At 41.9% G+C, this 19,936-nt stretch overlaps 1 protein-coding gene across 1 annotated transcript in view; it reads right to left on the bottom strand.

The window, feature by feature from the left end:
- Positions 1 to 19,936, bottom strand: part of LOC126334666 (zinc transporter ZIP10) — a 246,350-nt gene that overhangs the window by 42,459 nt on the left and 183,955 nt on the right. Inside the window, exons 2-3 of the mRNA XM_049997131.1 lie at positions 18,804 to 18,969; positions 16,875 to 16,979 (exon numbers count right to left, since the gene is read on the bottom strand). Of these exons, the coding sequence (XP_049853088.1) occupies positions 16,875 to 16,979; positions 18,804 to 18,969 (271 nt within the window). The remainder of the gene's footprint in view (positions 1 to 16,874; positions 16,980 to 18,803; positions 18,970 to 19,936) is intronic.

The raw sequence follows: 19,936 nt of genomic DNA on the forward strand, positions 1-19,936 counted from the left end.
GGAATCTCCCATGCGGGTGCTCATGACAATGTTGTGGATATTTTGGGAAAGTGGAAAGTTTCATCTCGGTGGGTACCGAAAGAAGAAAGAGACGGCAGCGTGTGCAGTATTGTGAAGAAATCGTCCGCCAATTTGAAGCGGATGAAGACGGCTTTCTTGCAAGATATGTGACAATGGACGAAACGTGGGTTTATCACTCTGAGCCTGACAACAATCACAACAATGGAAATATCCTTCATCCCCTACCACAAAAAAGTTCCAGGGGCAAGCATTAGCCTGTAAGGTGATGGCATCGGTCTTCATGGATGCAGAAAGGGTAATTATGGTGGATTACTTGCAAAAGGGCGCAACTATCAATGCCTTATACTATTGAACCCTCCTGCTCCGTTTGAGAGAAGAGACGGAAGAAAAAAAGGCGCGGAAAATTGGCGCGCGGAGTTCTTTTGTATCAGGGCAGCGCTCCGGTGCACAAAGGCCTCGCAACACTGGAAAAACTGCGTGACTGCGGGTTCGAATTGTTACGTCATCCGCCATGATCTCCAGATTTGGTTCCATCAGACTTTTTTCTTTTCTCGAACCTAAAAAACGACCTCAAAGGACGACGATTTGACAGTGATGATGCAGTGACTGATGCTGTGAACGCTCGGCTGGAATCGAAATCGAAGACCTATTATTTGAATCGTTTGCGGAAGTTATCTGAGCGTGCCCGCAAGTGTATTAGTGTACACAGGTATTATATTGAAAAATAAGTTGGTATTATGTAAGTTCTGTCATTCTTTATTTGTTAGGCTACAAACTTTTCGACCCCCTCTCGTACAGCCTAGCGATTGCAGCACCAAGAAATGGCAGCAGCAGCACTTTCAGCTCAGACTACCGAGGAGGCCGCCTTCTACGTGTGAACTTGGCGCCCGCGCTGCATCGTCTGCCTCTGGCGAGTCCACAGCAGCCCATCTTCAGGGAACGTTCTAGTAGGACAAGGACTGTTTATTCCGCAGCTTTAGTTCCTGGAATAGTAGTTTTGCTTCAGGAACTGCTGCCAGAGCCGATTTGTATAAAGTTGATTATTCGCTAATAAATGTGTGTGTATGTTCTGGTCACTAATCATTATTACTGTTTCAGTTTTCTCCTCGTTCTCCTCCCATAGTGTTTCCCTCATGGTACTGTAAATAGTTGTGGGTGGCTACTCGTAAAATCTGCTTCTGTGGTTGTCTCCAAAGTACAAAAAATGGCTCTGAGCACTATGGGACTTAACATCTGAGGTCATCAGTCCCCTAGACTTAGAGCTACTTAAACCTAACTAACATAAGGACATCACATACATCTATGCCCGAGGCAGGATTCGTACCTGCGACCGAAGCGGTCGCGCGGTTCCATCAAAAGTACAATAGAACTATAACAATTTATTGTTCCCTCAAGAATAGTGTGACTTTTTTTTTTTTTTTTTTTTTTTTTTTTTTTTTTTTTTTTTACAGTTGCTTGTCTACAATGTCAGATCGACGTGACATACCATTTCCCTGTGAAGAACCGGGAATCACAAGAGAAAGCTACTGGTCCTCGAAGACCGCGTATTTTAGCCCATGTGCCAAGCCCCATGCTCAGGAATGTGCACTGAACTATGAGCTGCAAGATGCTCTACCGCGTGCTTGTGGTTTCGTCATCCTTCAACCACTTCAACACAGATGCTCACGAGGGTAGCATGCGAACAGCTTCGCCACTCCTAAAGCCAGGTCGTAACACTCTGCCCTCTGTCAGGGACCCTTATGTCAGTGGGTTTCCTCCTTTGTGTCTCGTATCGTCGCTAGAACGATTACCATTCGTCTCTGCTCGGCTTATATACATTCCTTGCCGCGTCGTGTGCCTACGATGCCACCAGCCTTCATTCATTTTCGCGATCAGCAGTGATCATAATGTTTTGGCTCATCCTTCTATGAGAGAGACGTTATACCCTCATACTTCAAGAAGGATGTAATAATTCCAGACAAAGCAGGCGTTGACAGGTGTGAATATTGCCGAACCATTAGTTTAATAAACTGTGATGGCGAAATACTGACAAGAACTATGTACAGAAAAGACTAGTAGTTGGAGATATGGGAAAATTAATTTGGATTCCATAGCAGTACAACGAGGCAATATTGATGCTAAGAGTTATCTTAAAAGACAATTAAAGAAAGACAAATGTACGTTTGCAGCATCTGTAGTATAGAGGAAGCTTTTCACAATGTTGGCTCGAACATGCTCGTTGAAATTCTGAAGGTAGCATGGATAAAATACAGAGCACTAAATGTTGCCAACAAGTTGTACAGAAATCAGACTGGAGTTATGAATCGACGGACATGATATGGAATCGGGAATTTAGTAGGGAGTGGGGAATTTAGTAGGGAGTGAGACAGTGCTGTGTCCTGTTGTCGATGTTACTCAATCTGTATACTGAGCAAGCTCTGAAGGAAACCGAGGCTAAATTAGAAAACAGAATTAATTTAAGAAGCAAGAAATTAAAAGTTAGAGGTCTGCAGACGAGCCGGTCGGGGTGGCCGAGAGGTTCTAGGCCCTAGTCTAGAACAGCGCGACCGCTACGCTCGCAGGTTCGAATACTGCCTCGTGCATGGATTTCTGAGATGGCCTTACGTTAGTTAGGTTTAAGTAGTTCTAAGTTCTAGGAGACTCATGACCTCAGAAGTTAAGTCCCATAGTGCTCAGAGCCACTTGTAAAAATCTGCAGACGACATTTTAATTTCTTTAGAGATAGGGTAGAACGTGGAAGAGCTGTTGAGTGAAATGTATAGTTTTTTGAAGATATATAAAGTGAAAAATCAAGAAAAGTAAAAGAAGGATAATGGACTGTGGTCCAATTACATCAGGCGATGCTGAGGGCAAGTCTTGAACGGAAGTGACACTAGATGATAATCAAATAAGACGAGAAGGGAATAAGGCAGAAGCGTTTGAAATGTGGTGCTACGAAAGAACGGCGAGTATTAGATGTGTAGATTGGATTACTGGTAAACAGGATGTGAATCAAACTGAAAGAAAAGAAATTAACGGCGAAATAAAAATTTAGCCAGATTCAGAGGCATCTGGGAATCGTAACTTTGGTATTCGTTGTAGAGAGAAGCAACGCAGAGACTATCGTAAGGTGGTTGCAAAGCAGTCTTCAAATTGAAGACGACGACAACGACAACATTGTGCCAAACTAGACAACTCTTGGGGAGTAAAACCTTATGGCGTCATGTGATTCTTTAGTTTCTCCCGGCGTATTTCTTGCTCGAACAGTACACGGGTGTACTGTCGGTCCATAGTGGCACAATATTTCGGCGATCAGTTCGTCAGCGCACTTGACGATGGCGACATGTCTGATCGCCGAAATATTGTGCCCGTTGGACACTATGGATCGGCAGTACACCCGAGGAGTGTTCGAGCTTATGGCGTCATATTTGTGGTACATGTACGCAGCCGTGGCCAAATTCGAGGGAACGCAACTTGGAGACGAGGTGGCTCCCGGTGCGGCCAATGGCCGTGGGAAAGCGGCCGCGTGTCGCAACTCCCGGTCTCTGACCCCGCGGGGCCATCTCCAACGCTCTCCGGGGTTCTCACCAGCCAGCGAGCAGTGCTTCTAACAAGGAGATCGCGTCTGCTTGTCATCATAGATTTCGTCATATTTATGTTATATGCCTTGGCCAGAAATTAAAGTGTCAGATGTGGGAGTTCCATATGGCCATATTTTCATAAAAGACATGGAAAGGAAAATTTTGGATTGCAAATAAATTTCCAGAGAAGATTTACACGATTGCACGAAGACTAGGCAAATAGGTTTCCAAGAATAGACTGTAATTGAAGTGTCAGATCGAACAGGTAACAGGAAAATAATAATGGTGCACGAAGCACTCTCTGCCACACACAGTAAGGTGGCTTGCGGAGTATGTAGATGCAGATGTGAGTCGAGAATTCTAATCAATCAAAATACTCTTTTTAACGTCACGTATAATAAAAATATTTAATTCGTTCTTTACTTTCCAGGTTGCCGGACTTGTTTAGGTGTAAGTAGGCTGCTTAGGTTTTTATGTTGGTAATGTCACGTAGCGCTCTGTATGAAAATCGCTGGCTGTGCTGTGTGCAGTCTGTGGCTGGGTGGCATTGTTGGAATATTCGCTATTGCAGTGTTGGGCAGTTGGATGTGAACAGCGCGTAGCGTTGTTTAGTTGGAGGTGAGCCGCCAGCAGTGGTGGATGTGGGGAGAGAGATGGTGGAGTTTTGATAGAGGATGATCTGGACGTGTGTCCATCAGAGACAGTAAATTTGTAAGACTGGATGTCGTGAACTGCTATATATATTATGACTTTTGAACACTATTAAGGTAAATGCATTGTTTGTTCTCTATCAAAATCTTTCATTTGCTTAGTATGCCTATCAGTAGTTTGTGCCTTCAGTAGTTAGAATCTTTTATTTAGCTGGCAGTATTGGCGCTCGCTGTATTGCAGTAGTTCGAGTAACGGAGATTTTAGTGAAGTAAGGGATTCATGAAAGGTATAGGTTATTGTTAGTCAGGGCCATTCTTTTGTAGGGATTATTGAAAGTCAGATTGCGTTGCGCTAAAAATATTGCGTGTCAGTTTAGTGTTGATTAGAATAAGTAAAGAGAGAAATGTCTGAGTACGTTCGGTACTTCTCAGTTATTTGAAAATCAAATATCGTAAGGGGTTTACCGGCACAGTCAGTCATTAATTTTTCTACCAATCAACTTATACCCGGACTCTGGACCATCGAAGGGCAAAAGTAGCTCTCGTGAAACGCCAGGAAATGAACAAACTAACCCACTCGTATACAATGCCCTACGCTATAATCCTTACTTGAAATTTTTTTCCCAACAGTCTATATAAGCCTGCAAGAGAGTACTGGCTTATTTCGACCAAAGATTAAAAAAAAATGGTGGATGAGCACGCGCAAAACATATGAATGTCATCGATACTTCATCAAAATTATGGAAAGTTTCAACAGCCTTATACAAAAACGTTTTGACTGTGACGAAACCCGTGTAGGAAAGCAATTTTCTTCTTTTAATTGATTCGTGGAGATGTCGTCAGGTAAAGAATTCGTTCAAAAAGCATCAAACCTACTCTTATTTCGTCGAGAAAGATAGTCACTATTTGGTAAAACGATGCGGTACACATAGTTTGCAGCCAAACTGTCCATCAGAGAGAATCTTTTATGAACCTTAGCCGAGTTTTTACTTTTATAGAAACTTTTAAACAATCATGCAATTGTAAAAATGCGGCGCTTGTACCTTATGAAAGGTGGCGAGCAAATTATTTGTTTTCTGTTTTTACGAACAGTATCACCCAGTGCGTGTACTGTATAATAGAAGAAGCAGCAAAATGAATTTTATATACGAGGTTCTCGTGTACGCCTTAGAATCTCTTCCTGGAAATTTATTTGCAATCCCAAATAATCCCTTGCCATTCCTTTTCGTGTGTATGAAAACAATATATGCAACATATTTAGCGTTGTTTCGGTTTATTTGCAGTGTAAATAACGCAAAAATTAAAAACAAAACAGTATCTGCACACGCCCCTCTGATTGCCGTTTAATACTCATTCCCATGCACCAACCACAGCCTGAAAATTACACCCACATAAACGGCCCATGTTCGCCTCACCAGCGCCAAAAATGCCACTTTTTCCAAAATGCTTGGCATCTGGAGCCCCCACTTCTGTCAGTTTCATTTCTGGCTATTCCAAGTATATACCACAAATCTGAACGAAAACGGTGATGACGAATAGGCGCGGGCCCCTTTTCAGCCTAAATGAATCAAACCATCAACATACACTTTACAGGGTCAACAAATATCTGCAAACTGAATGGAGAGAAATGTCAGATCAGAAAGGCGTGTGGCAGACAATGCTGCAGCGTTTGCGAGGAAACGTGGTTCATTTAGCTCCCGGTCGCTCTAAATAAGCTTTTTCTTTCGGCCCTTAAAATGCAAGAAGCAAGCTTCGGGTCTAACCATAGCCAATTCAGTCCCCAATTATCTTCTATTTCGGGAAAGAAGCTTGGCTCAAAATAGCGCGACAGATCGTATTCCAAAACGCGGTAAGCTACTCACAAATACTATTAATTTAAAATTCAACTTTAAACAAGTGTACGATGCTAGATAATTACTGCACATTAATTTATTCACAATTTTCGTAATCCTCTACTTATTCTTCTGTTGTAATTTATTACGCCTTGCTCGGTCTGTTACAGCTACACTTAATCTTTCCATCTTCCTGCTCGTTTTTCAATGCATCTTTTGACTAAATCTTTTGCCTTGCGGAGTACGTTGCCAAAACTATAGTGGTAACCTTGATTCTTCCATTCGCAACTGCTTGGATATCCATTTTTGCCTTTTATTTCAAACTTTTCATTTATATGAAATATTTTCAGTTCCTTCATAACAGATATATTTAATTTATAATCGAACTGTGTGTTTCTTCTTAAATTCCTGAGGAATTTTATTTCTCTCTCCTGTAATTTATTTATCCTTTCTATCATTACCCAAGATTCACATCCATACATAAAGCTTCATAATACTGAGAATTCATCTTAGTGATGAAACTATAAAAAGGCCGAGCTAGATTCTATAACTTTCTACAGAACACACATCAAGTTTAGATCTCTCAACTTTCTAACAAATGGAGCAGTTTTCTGAATTAAAATTCAACATTCATCATTATATTTTTATCTAGTTGTGTGTTTAATTAAAAATAATTCCTTTCACATGTTTTAAATGTCCCTACGTATTTGCCTAACCTATTCACTTAAAACTTCCTTCAGTATTTGTTTTTTTGACATGATACGTGAAAAATGTGAATGTCACACAGTCAAAAAGTCTCAAGGGTTTTACAGGAATGGTAAAAAGGAACGTATTTGCTACACAGGGACTAGAGACCCCTGTGAAAAGTGTGGGTGTTTTTAACCACCTCACCAGGAATGTTGTTATCAAAAGATATAGGTTTTCCAGAGACTAACAGTGATATGTATTGATCGAAGTCTGCTTCTAGAGTAGCACAGGAGGGTAGAGTTCAAGAAGTATGCCCGTTTTCCTCGCGCATGAACAAATGTTAATAACTGCGTAACTACGAACAGCAAAGTAAATTTCGTTGCGTAGGCTGTTAAGAATAAAGGAACGCTAACGAGATAATAAGGACAGGGGCTGAGCCTTAATGCTACTAAAGTGAGAGAGGGGAGTGAGGGGGGGGGGGGGGGAGGGGGGACTGTGTCACTGAAAACGGAAAGACAGTGAAAGTGGAATCTGTAATGTGTTCTCATGTCTCTTTGATGAAAATAAGCACATCCAAAAAAAATAGTCACTTTCCCCCTTCCCTCAGGACACAGCACCGCGTCTCCAGTATTGATAGCATCCTCAGTTCGACGAGCAAGGCAACCCACACTACCACACCATTCCCACCTGAAGCCATGAAGCCAGCACAATAGTTAGATCCCACAGAGCTGCCTGACTGCGAAATTGTTGGTTGCTACGTTCCACTCGCAGTTGCAAACAATTACAGACATATTACGATGAAGTGTTTTAGCAGGCCAGTTGACATGCGGTAAAGTGCCAGAGTGTTCGAAGAACAATGTATGCGTGCAGTTCTGTGAATATGGCTTTCGTAGTCTAGGGAGACTATGTTGTCCACAGCGTACTCGTTGTGGAGATGTAGAGAAGAGGCCATCAGTTGGTCACCGGTAATGCTGAAACAAACATCCTGGCTCTTGAACCACTTCGAGCCTGAACTACACTCTCGACGCCATGCAGTTCTCTGGAAGAGTTAACATAGAGACTCGTTGGACCACACTACACGCCTCCAGTCAGCTACAGTCTAATTCCTGTGCTATATGGTCTATTGTATACCTGCAGCTTTATGTGTTGCTATGAACAATGGGTCCTTCAGATGTACTTCACTCTAAATGTCCATTGCACGTAATTCCTTTAGAAATGTACGCTCGGAAACTGGTTGAGAAGGATCTGCTTTCACTGACAGCAGCAATTCCTGTCGAGTTTGACACCGATTGTCGTTGACAAGGCGTGACACTCATCTCTAGTCTCTGTCGGTTAGGATGTTGTTACGAACACCGTTCCTACGCAGTGCTACATAGTTGCGAGAGGTACACCATTTCTTGTAGGCATGTTACCAAGTCTGCGTTGATACATCAACAAAGCGCGCCATTTCATGGACACGTTCAAATACGATACCTCATTTCTGCCATTCTGCTACGTCTCCACATCGACCCATCTTACTGCGCTGACAACGTACACACCACGTCACTACCATAACTTACATGTGTGAGGGTCACGTTAGCAATGTAACGACACAGTTATTTCAAGACAGTAACATACACTTAAAATCACTCACTTGCGAAACATAGAAATACAGCATAATTTTTATCTGTGAGTTTATTAATGTCAGTTTGTAATACGATCTGGAATATTTCTAAGTATGCTCCACTATTCTTTAACCATAACTGATTGCATAAACACTGGAGTTTCGGACATAACACTTAAGTATTTTCGGGTAATATTATTTGTGTAATCAATTAAAAATATGCAAAACGTTTGTTGTAGTTGTAAGAGAACTGCACTAGCTAGGCAGAGTCTTTCTTTACCGTGACAACTTTGAGAGTAGAATTCTGTGGTTGTCTGTTGTGGCAATGGCGTGTGCTCTGTGTGCAACTATGAGCATTCCGTGATGACTGATGAAATACATGTGGACGAATATCTCTAACGTGGCTAATCGAGGTGTGTGAGAAAAGCAAGGAGTGACTGTTTTATCTACCAAAGCTTTTATTTTTTCAAACGACAGTACTGTCCCCTTCGTAGTAGATCCCTTCGGCAGCTATACGCCGCCGGATTCTTTGTTCTGGGTCTTGGTAACAGCACTAATAGGTTTCAGCTGGTAGGATCTTTAATATGTCTGTCATATTCTTTTGAATTTTCTCAAAATGAAATCCTTCTGCGACATTTTTCAATTTCGCTAAAAGGAAAATGTCACAGAAACTCAGATCAGGTGAATAGCAGTGCTGTGGAACAACAGGAATGCCATCTGATGCCAATAATTCCGTGTTGGAAGTGGCCGTGTGGTGACGTGGGCTATTGCCGTGGTGCAGCGTCCACTTTTCTGCAATGTTCGGTCTCACTCGATTCGCCCATTTCCTTAGCCTTTCAGAGAAATCTTTACAAAACACTTGGTTGATTGTTTGTATGGACGAAAACAATCTCATAAGAGTATGCATACGTTCGACGTTTCGTCAGTTTTTGAAACTGAAGGTCTCCCTGAGCAAGGTTCATCTTCAGCATGTTCATGGCCTTCAAATAACGCTTTGTGGCAGCGAAAAACTACTGCTCTTGATAAGGAATGTTTCCCATTGGCCAGTTTCAACATCACAAGCTCGGATACCCCAAGTTTAACACAAAGCTTGATGGGACAATGTTGCTGTAAATTTCGTTGTTCCATTTCCGTAACACACAAGTAAAACACAACTTCACTAACGGCGCTCTCAAAAATCTCGTGATGGCTGTACGGAGCTGAGCATCTGGAAGGGTTGAACACCCCAGTGTACACAGGTAGAACAACACAGCATTGCCAGATCCGTCGCTGTTTTGTCAGTCTCATTACTTCCTCGCACATCCCGTATATGGAGATAGTAGAAGAAGAGATGTGCCACTACCTAGTAATTAATGTAACATGACAGCAAAAGGAAATTATCTGTCTGCTACTAAACAGCGACGTCAAAGCAACAATCCAGTGAAGTGCAGTTTTCACTAACAATTTGCATTAATATTCTGAGACTGAAGGATTAAATACAATATAAACCACTGATTTATTGTATTAATTATTTTCAACAACCCTTCATTACAAATTATTTTGCCACTCAAAAGTTTCCTTACATATTACAGGGATCGTGTGGGTTTGAATAACGGGCGAGCTAACGACACCACTCACAAACTATATCGTGTTAGCTGTGGAACTACACGTAAAACTGATGTCTGAGGGGAATGTCATGGAACAATAGTGTGTGTATGTAGATGAGGATATCGTTAAGGTATGCAGAATATTCTATGCAATCTCTGGGATCACTGATACTTTCTACCAATCTGACTACGAGTGGTTTGAATTAAGTTCAGCTTTACGTAATAATTGTTTTCTCTGGAGAGGATGAAAACTTTCAGCTTTTTGTCACATCAATAGACATATGTCAACATGCGGCGTCCAAGTTCCCCGGTTTCGATAGTTACACGTCTGTGAGACTGCGTCATCGTCGTGTTTTTTGTATGAATTTTCTACCGCGTACCCTTCAACGGCTGCAGACCATATGAAATGAAGCATCCTTGAAGACCCATCAGCACTCGACGGAGAGACTTCCAGTCCGTCTGAACACTATGTTCGAGAGAATATCTAAAGTATCGGCGTTTGCTTCACTTGCATTACTCCATATGGTAAATGACATGCTACAGACGGATGCCCTCGTGTGGTTGTACACCTACATTCAGCAGAGGGAGGCACAAGGTGCACGTATTATTAGACACATCTCTCAAGCCCTGTGCTTACAGATCACGAGAAAGCAGTATTTACTATTATCGATATTTACTGTTCGCTTAATATCTAGTACTATCTATAGGACAGCCACTCTTGAAATATCATTATACTGTGACAAGAAGCAATTCTGAGAAAGAATTCGATGCGTTTTGTGCTGAGTTCTTGGTACGAAAATGGATTTCATACTCCGAACGGGGCCCGGCCGGCGTGGCAGCCCCTACAAGCAGATAACCCGCGACACAGCCGTGGTCTGCTCCTCCGCCGCGCGGACGCGCCTAAGTGGCTCATCCTGGCTAATCCCGCCCACAGCGCTCTTCGTCGCCGAAACATCTACGGTACAAATCAAGCTTTCTTTCCCCTCTAATATTCATCGCACAGCGCCCGTGATATTCACCCACGCCATTTGTAATTGCGCTGGCATGACACTTCGCTATACACAGTCTACTCCCTGTTTAATTAACATTCTTTTTTTTTTTTACGAATCTATATTACTTTCACGTGGCACACTGACATAGTGAAAGACCTTTTACGATTGTAATTCCTTCGACTGTCTGCATTTTTATTTCCTTTTCTATACATATTTCAGAATTCACTAAGGGTTTTTCATCATTTTCAGCAACTGAGGAAAGTTATGTTGTCATACAAATGCGAAAAATCATTTTAGCGCAAGTAAAACCCAAACTACAAGGCATATTACGAGCACCTTCTTCACTGATGGTCCGTGCTGAAAGTCTTCTAAGATTTTTAGTTTTCATTACACAGATTTATCATCAACAGCTAAAAGAATGAAAACATCGAGAATAAACACGGTATGTGAACAAAGGTGTTCGCTTAACGTACTGCTTTTCTGCAGGTAAGGTGCACTGGATAAACAAAGTTGCTGCGAAATCACTGTGAGAAACTACATAAATCCTAATGAAACGAAGTACTGAGTGTTCTTACAACTAATTTTTAAGATGAGTTGGTTTTAAAGGACGAGAAGATGATAAGATGAAGTAAGAGCTTACACTGAGTGGCATACTTTAAGTCACAAGAAAGTTTTCAGGATTTCAGTGTGTTTGCTGTTTGTCTTTTAGTTAAGTTTGTGGTGAGGTTGTGTGTTTATGTGATTGAAATGTTGTTAAAAGTTCTATGGTGTCATGTTTTCTGATTTGTTTTGTTAATACAATACACCAATAGTAGCCATGGCATTTTTGCCTCAGTCCCAGTGGAGTTGTGTGTTCTTTTAATTTTCTGTTTATGTCAAAAGCTTATGTACATCTGATACAAAACAAATTCTCTTTATCAAGAAATTGCACTAAAGAATGATAACACTTACATCGTCAAACAGCTCTGACTGTAACATCATGATATAGCACAGTCTGGAAATTATTTGGCCATCTCTCATTTAATACAGCTAACACATTTGAGCAATTTAATATAAATAATAGTTTTTGTACAAAAAATAAACTGACTCTACATATATTGAACAAACAAAATAACACAAACTGACAGTCTTGAATAAGAAAGATCATCTGCCAAAACTCCTACTATTTCAATATAGATAAAAGTGGCAGGAACTTCAGAGTGAAGTTACCACACAATTAATAAAGATATACACAGCGAATAAACTGGAGTTCTCATAAACGTAGAGGCAGTTGGGCTTTAAGTATTACACCCATTGTAAGATCTTATCTTTTTTCTTTTCCTTCGAAATCAAATTGCTACAAAAAAAGTAAAAACTCTCCAAAACTTTTTTCATTGTGATTAATAAAATTTCTCATAACAGCAAGAAAATTTTAGTGGTGGGGTAATCCGATTTATCCTATGTATATATAAAAGTAAACTTTTTAAGCGAATATCATTGATTCCATAGCATCAGTGCATCAGCGAACCTTAAAGTGTTTGTGCTATGCATATAAAGACAGAAAAAGGAGTCATACGTTACAAAACAAAAGTAAGGGCATCCAACTTTTAATTAAACGTAAATAGACTCCTCGACAAACTTCTCATTTCGCACAGGGCAGGTCCAGAGTGACACATGCACTACACAAATGTGTTGATGAAGATACAGATATACTAAGCAAATTGAAGAACGACGAAACGCCGAAACATCCTTTGGCATAAATACAGCTATACAAAATGTGTTTGGTTACTGTATTTCTCCAAATAATCCAACCAACAATACGGAGATAAGCCACCACTAAAACTAATAAGTTAATATAAACGACTAGTAATTGAGACGAAAAAGATTGAGACAGCAGACTAAATGTCGGTTAATTATTTCTTTTCTGCAACTATCACGGAATAAAGCAAGAATTTCTACACGAGACATCTCACTAAAAAGAGTTTTGGGGTTCATTGAGGGTACCCATAGAGTGGTAGGCAAATTTCACGTTAAATCCTACCAGTTCCACATTGGTCTTTTCTTTCCCATTTGGCTTCTAAATAAACATTACCAACAGCGAAGTAAATCCTCAACGGAGAGGCAATTCTTTTAGAAAACGGCAATGATGGGTTACGTTTAGGAATTCTACGACACCCGTGCCTAATTTGTCGGGCAAAAAGCTCACCTCATTGTCTAACAAACCACTGCATATAAAGTAGTTGCAACTCTGATAGGTGAAAAGTTTAAAAGGCAGCATAACCACAATGAATGGGACTCTGTTTATTTTTATACAGATTCTGTGCTGTGTCGTCCCGATAGTCTTATCTGAGCTGGCGGCTTGAACTTTCGCTGTGGAGCCCAAACAAATTGAAGCAGTGATGAGCGCACTGAACATGTCTTCCTCTTTACATGTACATTCGTGCTCCATAAGGCACTGTAAAGCGCATGCTGGAGGGTACATCGTATCAGTATTATCTGTTCCCTTCACAACTCACTCATTTTTCCCTCGCCAAACGTGTGACAATGTACCTCTGAACGTGCCCTGCGCTCTATTATCCTCATGATCGCCTCGCGAGATATCCGATGGTGGCAGCAAGTAAATCTGCTCTAAATTTTTCCAACAGGATGTTGCGAGAATTATGTAGTCATTTTTCCAAGGACCCCTATTCGAGTTCCCCAAACATTTCTGTTCCACTTTCGCATGCGTTGCGACGACCCGTTAAGATCCTAGAAGCGGGTCTCTGAATTCACAACAGCGGAACAGTATTCTTGAATTAGTCACACTAGTGTCCAGTGTGCGATCTCCTTTGCTGATGGACTGCATTTTTCCAAGACCCTTCCAACGGATCTAATTTTCCAATCGCGTTCCTTAATACTGATTTTATGTGATTGCATATCACTTTTTATTATGTTTCCCTAAATCTGTGTACTCTGTTACGAACTCAAGATGTTCGCCACTAATCCTGTAATCGTAACTACTGGGTGCTCTCTCTTTGTTATATAATCTTACATTTATCCATATTTAACCCTTTAAGCGACAGTGGTAAACATATGTGTCACTGCTCTAAAACTAAAAACAAACAATGTTATTGATCTTAATAAATTTACAACAGTTTCTCCGAAAAATATGGATACCACTTTTATATCGATGGGCTTGAGATACCAGCGAACAAGTGAGTAATGGTATGAATATTTACTGATGGCCGTTTAGTCATTCATCTTCAGACATGGTTGTGTGTTCAACTGGCATTTAACACCTGTGGTTTTTCTCTACTGATATCTTCTGATATAAACGATGTAAAGTTCGATTCACAGTAACATTTATTCCATAATAAAGTATGAAATCAGTACGGGAGTTATTTCCATGTACTGCGCAGAAGAAAACAAGGTGTAAATGTGCTTACAGACAAGTAGATTGTCGTCAATTGAATTCCTAATGACATCCAATTTTACTGATTATGGTTGTGAAATGGTCGTGATAGTGAAGAAAGAACATTGAAACAGTATTGTTTTGCAAATTATCTCCAAGTCTTCATTCAACGACGATGCTTTCCTGAATATAACAACATCGTCAGGTAGCAATTTAATAGTTTTGCTGACACTATCTGATAAATCTTTTGGGTATACCAGGAATATTAGAGACGCTGTTGCGCTTACTCGGGGCACACTTGAGGTTACTTCCGTTGCTGAGAATGTTTATCGCACCAACCACGTATCTGTGAAGCTGCTGCATACGGCAGTATCTTGGTCAGTAGTCCAGAAAGTGCACAGTGTCCAGTGCCTTTCGGAAATCTAGGAAGACTGGATTCGCTCGTTCATCTGTTGCGAGGTGTCGTGCATGAATAAAGTAAACTGCGTTTCACATGAGTGGAATTTTTCGAATGCTCGCTCATTCTTTGAGAGAAGCTTACTGTCTTCAGGAAAAAAGCATAATGTTTCAGGTCAGAACGCGTTTCAGGAATCTACAACAGGTTGGCGTCAGCGACATTGGCCTGTAGTTCTTTGCATACAATCTTTTAACCGTTTGGCAAACAGAAGTAACCTGCATTATTTCCTAGTTACGCGGGACTATTTGCTGCTCCATTTGCGTTCGCAATGATGGGTGCCAACCCCTTCCGGCCGCCTAGGTTAATCGTTTGAGGAAAATGCCGGTATAATTTCAGGAAATTGGCCATGTTCGATTTTCCTGCCCATTCTTATTAATTGCGAATTTTCTCCACGTTTAATGATCTCCTTATGGTCGCGATGTTGCAAAATCTTCCTTACTGATTGGGTTCTGGAAGTGGCGGGAGGGGGGGGGGGGGGCGCTTGTGGACGTATGCTCCTGCTAGGTGACTCTGCAGTTGCCCCTACTTGGATCGGAAGCCATGAAGCCACACGGCCATCGAGGGAAGCTGTAGAGGAAAGTACAGATGAGAAAGTCGGCATTCAGTCACACAACGAACACATCCACTAGAGAGCTGTTATTCTAACTGGTTATCTGCATGTGTACGAGGGTGAGTCAAATGAAAACCTTAAATATTTTTAAAAATATTATTTATTGTGCAAGAAATGGTACAAAGCTGTATCACTTTTCAACATAATCTCCCCCACGCTCAATGCAAGTCCTCTAGCGCTTACAAAGTGCATAAATTCCTTTAGAAAAAAATTCTTTTGGTAGTCCGCACAACCACTCATGTACCGTCTGGCATACCTCTTCATCATAATGGAACTTCTTTCCTCCCACTGCGTCTCTGAGTGGTCCAAACATATGGAAATCACTTGGGGCAAGATCTGGTGAATATGGTGGTTGAGGAAGACACTCAAAATGCAGGTCTGTGATTGTTGGAACTGTTGGACGAGCAGTGTGGGGCCTTGCATTGTCATGTTGCAAAAGGACACCTGCTGACAGCAATCCACGTCGCTTCGATTTGATTGCAGGCCGCAGATGATTTTTTAGGAGATCTGTGTATGATGCACTGGTGACAGTGGTCCCTCTAGACACGTCCCAAAAGAGAGTCAGCATAAACTTCCCTGCTGATGGTTCTGTTCGAAATTTCTTTGGTTTTAGTGATGAGGAACGGCGCCATTCCTTGCTCGCTCCCTTCGTTTCCGGTAGGTGGAAGTGAACCCAAGTTTCGTCCCCAGTAACGATTCTTGCAAGGAAGCCATCACCTTCTCGTTCAAAACGCCGAAAAGTCCTTAAGCATCAACACGTCGTTCTCTCATTTCAGGAGTCAGCTGCGGTGGCATCCATCTTGCAGACACTTTGTGAAACTGGAGCACATCACTGACAATGTGGTGTGCTAACCCATGACTAACCAATAAACATGCTGCAATGTCATTCAGTGTCTCTCGGCGGTTTTCCTTCACTATGGCTTCAACTGCTGCAATGTTCTGTGGAGTCACAACTCGTTGTGCCTGACCTGGACGAGGAGCATCTTCCACTGAAATCACACCATTTGCGAGCTTCCTACACCATTCGCACACTTGCTGCTGTGACAAACATGCATCACTGTACTCAACCTTCATTTGCCGATGAATTTCAATAGGTTTCACACCCTTCACTACGCAAAAACAGAATAACAGAATGCTGTTCTTCCCTGGTGCAAGTCGCAAGTGGGGCGGCCATCTTTATACTGATACTGCGACGGTATGTGTGCATCTGCACTATGCTGCCACCTACAGGCCATTCTGAAAGTTGTTTGTAGCAAGCTTAGCAACTTACAGGATAACGGCGCGAAATTTCGATTTGTTATTACAAATTCAAGGTTTTCGTTGGACTCACCCTCGTATTTACGCCCAATGCGTGCAAGAGAAGCATGCGATGTCTTTCGCTGTCAAATGTTTGTTACTTCCAAACTGGTCTCTAATTATTAGTTCACATAATAGATTCGCGACGTGATATTTCAGCTTCTTCCTTACATTTAGCAACGGTTAGAGACGAAAAGTGGAGACACTAACCTTGCTGAAGCGAGACGTCCGATGTCTCACCATCGTCTCCACCGTCTCCGACGTCTCCATCGTCTCCGGACGGCGGTATGCCCAAATCCAGCTCAAGTGGCGAGTCTGGAAGACAGTGTCAAAGAGTGCCGTTACAAAAATGTACAAGGCCTGCGTGGCCAGTAGCCACCAGAACTACAGTCATTTAAACAGTTACCCAGTCTACACCATTTAATTCAAATTCTTCTAAACAACGTCAGCAATTTATGTGAAAAGTTTAGTTGTTTTACAAATTACGTACAGGGGAGAGCACAAAATATGGAAACACCACGCCTAATACGGAGTAGGAAACACGGTGGCATTCAAAACAGCTTCCAGTCGCCTCGGAATGGATATATACAGTTCCTGTACGGTTTTCAAGGGAGCCTTGTACTGTTCTTTCTGCAAAACAGTGGCACGCCCTGGTAACGACGATGAAAGTGGATAGTGATCACGCGTCCTTCTTTACGAAGTCGATTACAAAGACTCAGTAAAATTGTGATTTGGTGACTCTGGTGGCCGGTGGAAATGTTACGACTCATCTTCGCGCTCACGAAACCAATCCCGGACGACGCGAGCTGTGTGAACAGGGGGCCTGTGGTCTTGGAACACAGCACCACAGTTCGGGAACAAACATTATCATGGGGTCGACGTGATCAGTCAAAATGGTCACGTAATCCTTTGCAGTAAAGCGACCTTGCAGAATAACCGTAGAATCCACGGTTTACCACAATATGGTTGCCCAAATCACCACTGAATCCCCGCCATGTTTCACTCCTGGGACGCAAACTTGGCCCGAAGTTGGAAACAGTCTGAAACAATACTCATCCGAACAAATGACTGTTTCACTGCTCCACAGTCCAGGTGTTATGTTTTAGGCACCACTTTTTCTGTTACAAGCATCATATAGGTAAGTTAATCCAATAGCAATAGAGAGTTTTTTAAATCTTGTGAAGGAACAAGACTGGCAGAATGTTTATAGTGTCGATAACATAGATGATAAATATAGTGCCTTCCTTAACACCTTTCCTTATGCTCTTTGAGAGTTGCCTACCATTAAAACGTTCTAAATGGGGTACTAGCAGTAATAGGCAGCCTGGGGGGCTGACTAGTGGGATAAGGATATCATGTAGAACAAAGTGGGAATTATATCAAAATGTTAGAAGCAGTCACAGTCAAGCTACAGTAGCCCCATTACAGACAGTATTGAAAGGTGCTTAAAAATATTATTAGGAACGCAAAGGGTTTGTGGTATGCAAAGAGAATTGCTAATTCACAGGATAAAATTAAAACCATATGGTCAGTTGTGAAGGACGTGTCTGGTCAGCAGCACAAGGTCGACGATATAAAGTCAGTTCGAAGAAAAAATATATTTCTGTTGCTGATAAATCAGATATATGTACAGTATTTAACAATCATTTTCTGTGCATTGCTGGCGAATTAAATAAAAATTTAGTTTCTACAGGGAATCATATAACTCTCTTGGTGAATGCCTTCCCGAGATTGATAACAGAAAACTCCTCTTTGATACACACAAGGGGGAGACTGAGTCAATAATCAAATCACTGAAGACTAAGGACTCTCATAGTTATGATGTAGTGCCTAGCAGAATATTTAAGTACTGTGCTGCACATGTTAGCCCTGTATTTAGTCATATTTGTAATTTTTCCTTTAGGAATGGTCAGTTTCCTGAACGATTACATTACTCAGTAGTAAAGCCGCCTTATAAAAAGGGCGAAAGGGATAATGCAGACAATTTTAGACTGACTTCTATATCCTGAATGTTTGCCAAAGTTATTGAAAAGGCTGTGTATATAAGGATAATTGATCACTGTACCGGCTTCTCGCCCTTGTTCACTTGTGCCTTGTGAGCAGGCACGGGGCAGCGCCGCGTGGCGCGCCTGTACTCGCCTGTGTCGGGGAGGCCCCTGCGCCGGCGGCGGTGGTGGTGCGTGTGCAGGCGCAGCTGGTCGTGCACCTCCTGGAAGGTGCCGTTGATGCGGTGCAGCGCCACGCTGTGCGACTTGTCGAACTCCAACCGGCCGATGCCCAGGTTCTCCAGCAAGTGTTCGAAGCCCTGTACACCACAAGGACCCCTTTACTCACACGTCTACGTTCAATGAAAACAGTACATTGCTGCAATATCGTAACATTACAAAGCCGAAAACTGTACGGAAATTAATTATCATCAGAAATTACATTATACTTTTCTGTTCCCAAAACTTAGTCTTCAGAACTGATTGCAAGTACATTAGAACTTATAAGATGGCGCTCTATTGTCGGTTTGACGATAAATCGCAACTGCCAGTACTCAAAGGAACTCAAAAGTTGAAATTAATTGCAGGTGCAATGTCTCAAGAAACTATCACACATATTCTGAAAACGCTTAATATCCACAGCTCTGTGGGTTAGATAAGCCGCGCGGGAATAGCCGAGCGGTGTAGGGCGCTGCAGTCATGGACTGTGCGGCTGGTCCCGGCGGAATTTCGAGTCCTCGCTCGGGCATGGGTGTGTGTGTTTTTCCCTTAGAATAATTTAGGTTAAGTATTGTGTAAGCTTAGGGACTGATGACCTTAGCAGTTAAGTCCCATAAGACTTCACACACATTTGAACTTTTTTTTGTAAGATTATTTCGTTTTTCCTGTTAGACTACTGGAAACCGACAGATTCACTGGCTAAATGCAATGAATCATGAGTAATGTACGCGAACGTCGATGTTTTGAGATGTCCTGTAACTTTGGTTTGATTGGTTGCTTCATTTGGGAAAGGGTACCAAACAGCAAGGTCATGGGTCCCATCGGATTAGGGATTGATGGGGAAGGAAATCGGCAGTGTCCTCTCAAAGAAACTATCCCGCCATCTGTCTGAAGCGATTTAGCGAACCTAAATCAGGACTGGCGGACGCGGGTTTGAACCGTAATTCTCCCGAATGCGAGTCCAGTGTGATAACCATTGGGCCACCTCACTCGGTAAACTATAGCTTCAGGCATAGCTTGAGTACTGAAGAAACTCTGGCCTTCCATATGACGACTTTAAATAGCTTT

Source organism: Schistocerca gregaria, chromosome 2 (assembly GCF_023897955.1).
Source record: "Schistocerca gregaria isolate iqSchGreg1 chromosome 2, iqSchGreg1.2, whole genome shotgun sequence".
NCBI lineage: Eukaryota > Metazoa > Arthropoda > Insecta > Orthoptera > Acrididae > Schistocerca > Schistocerca gregaria.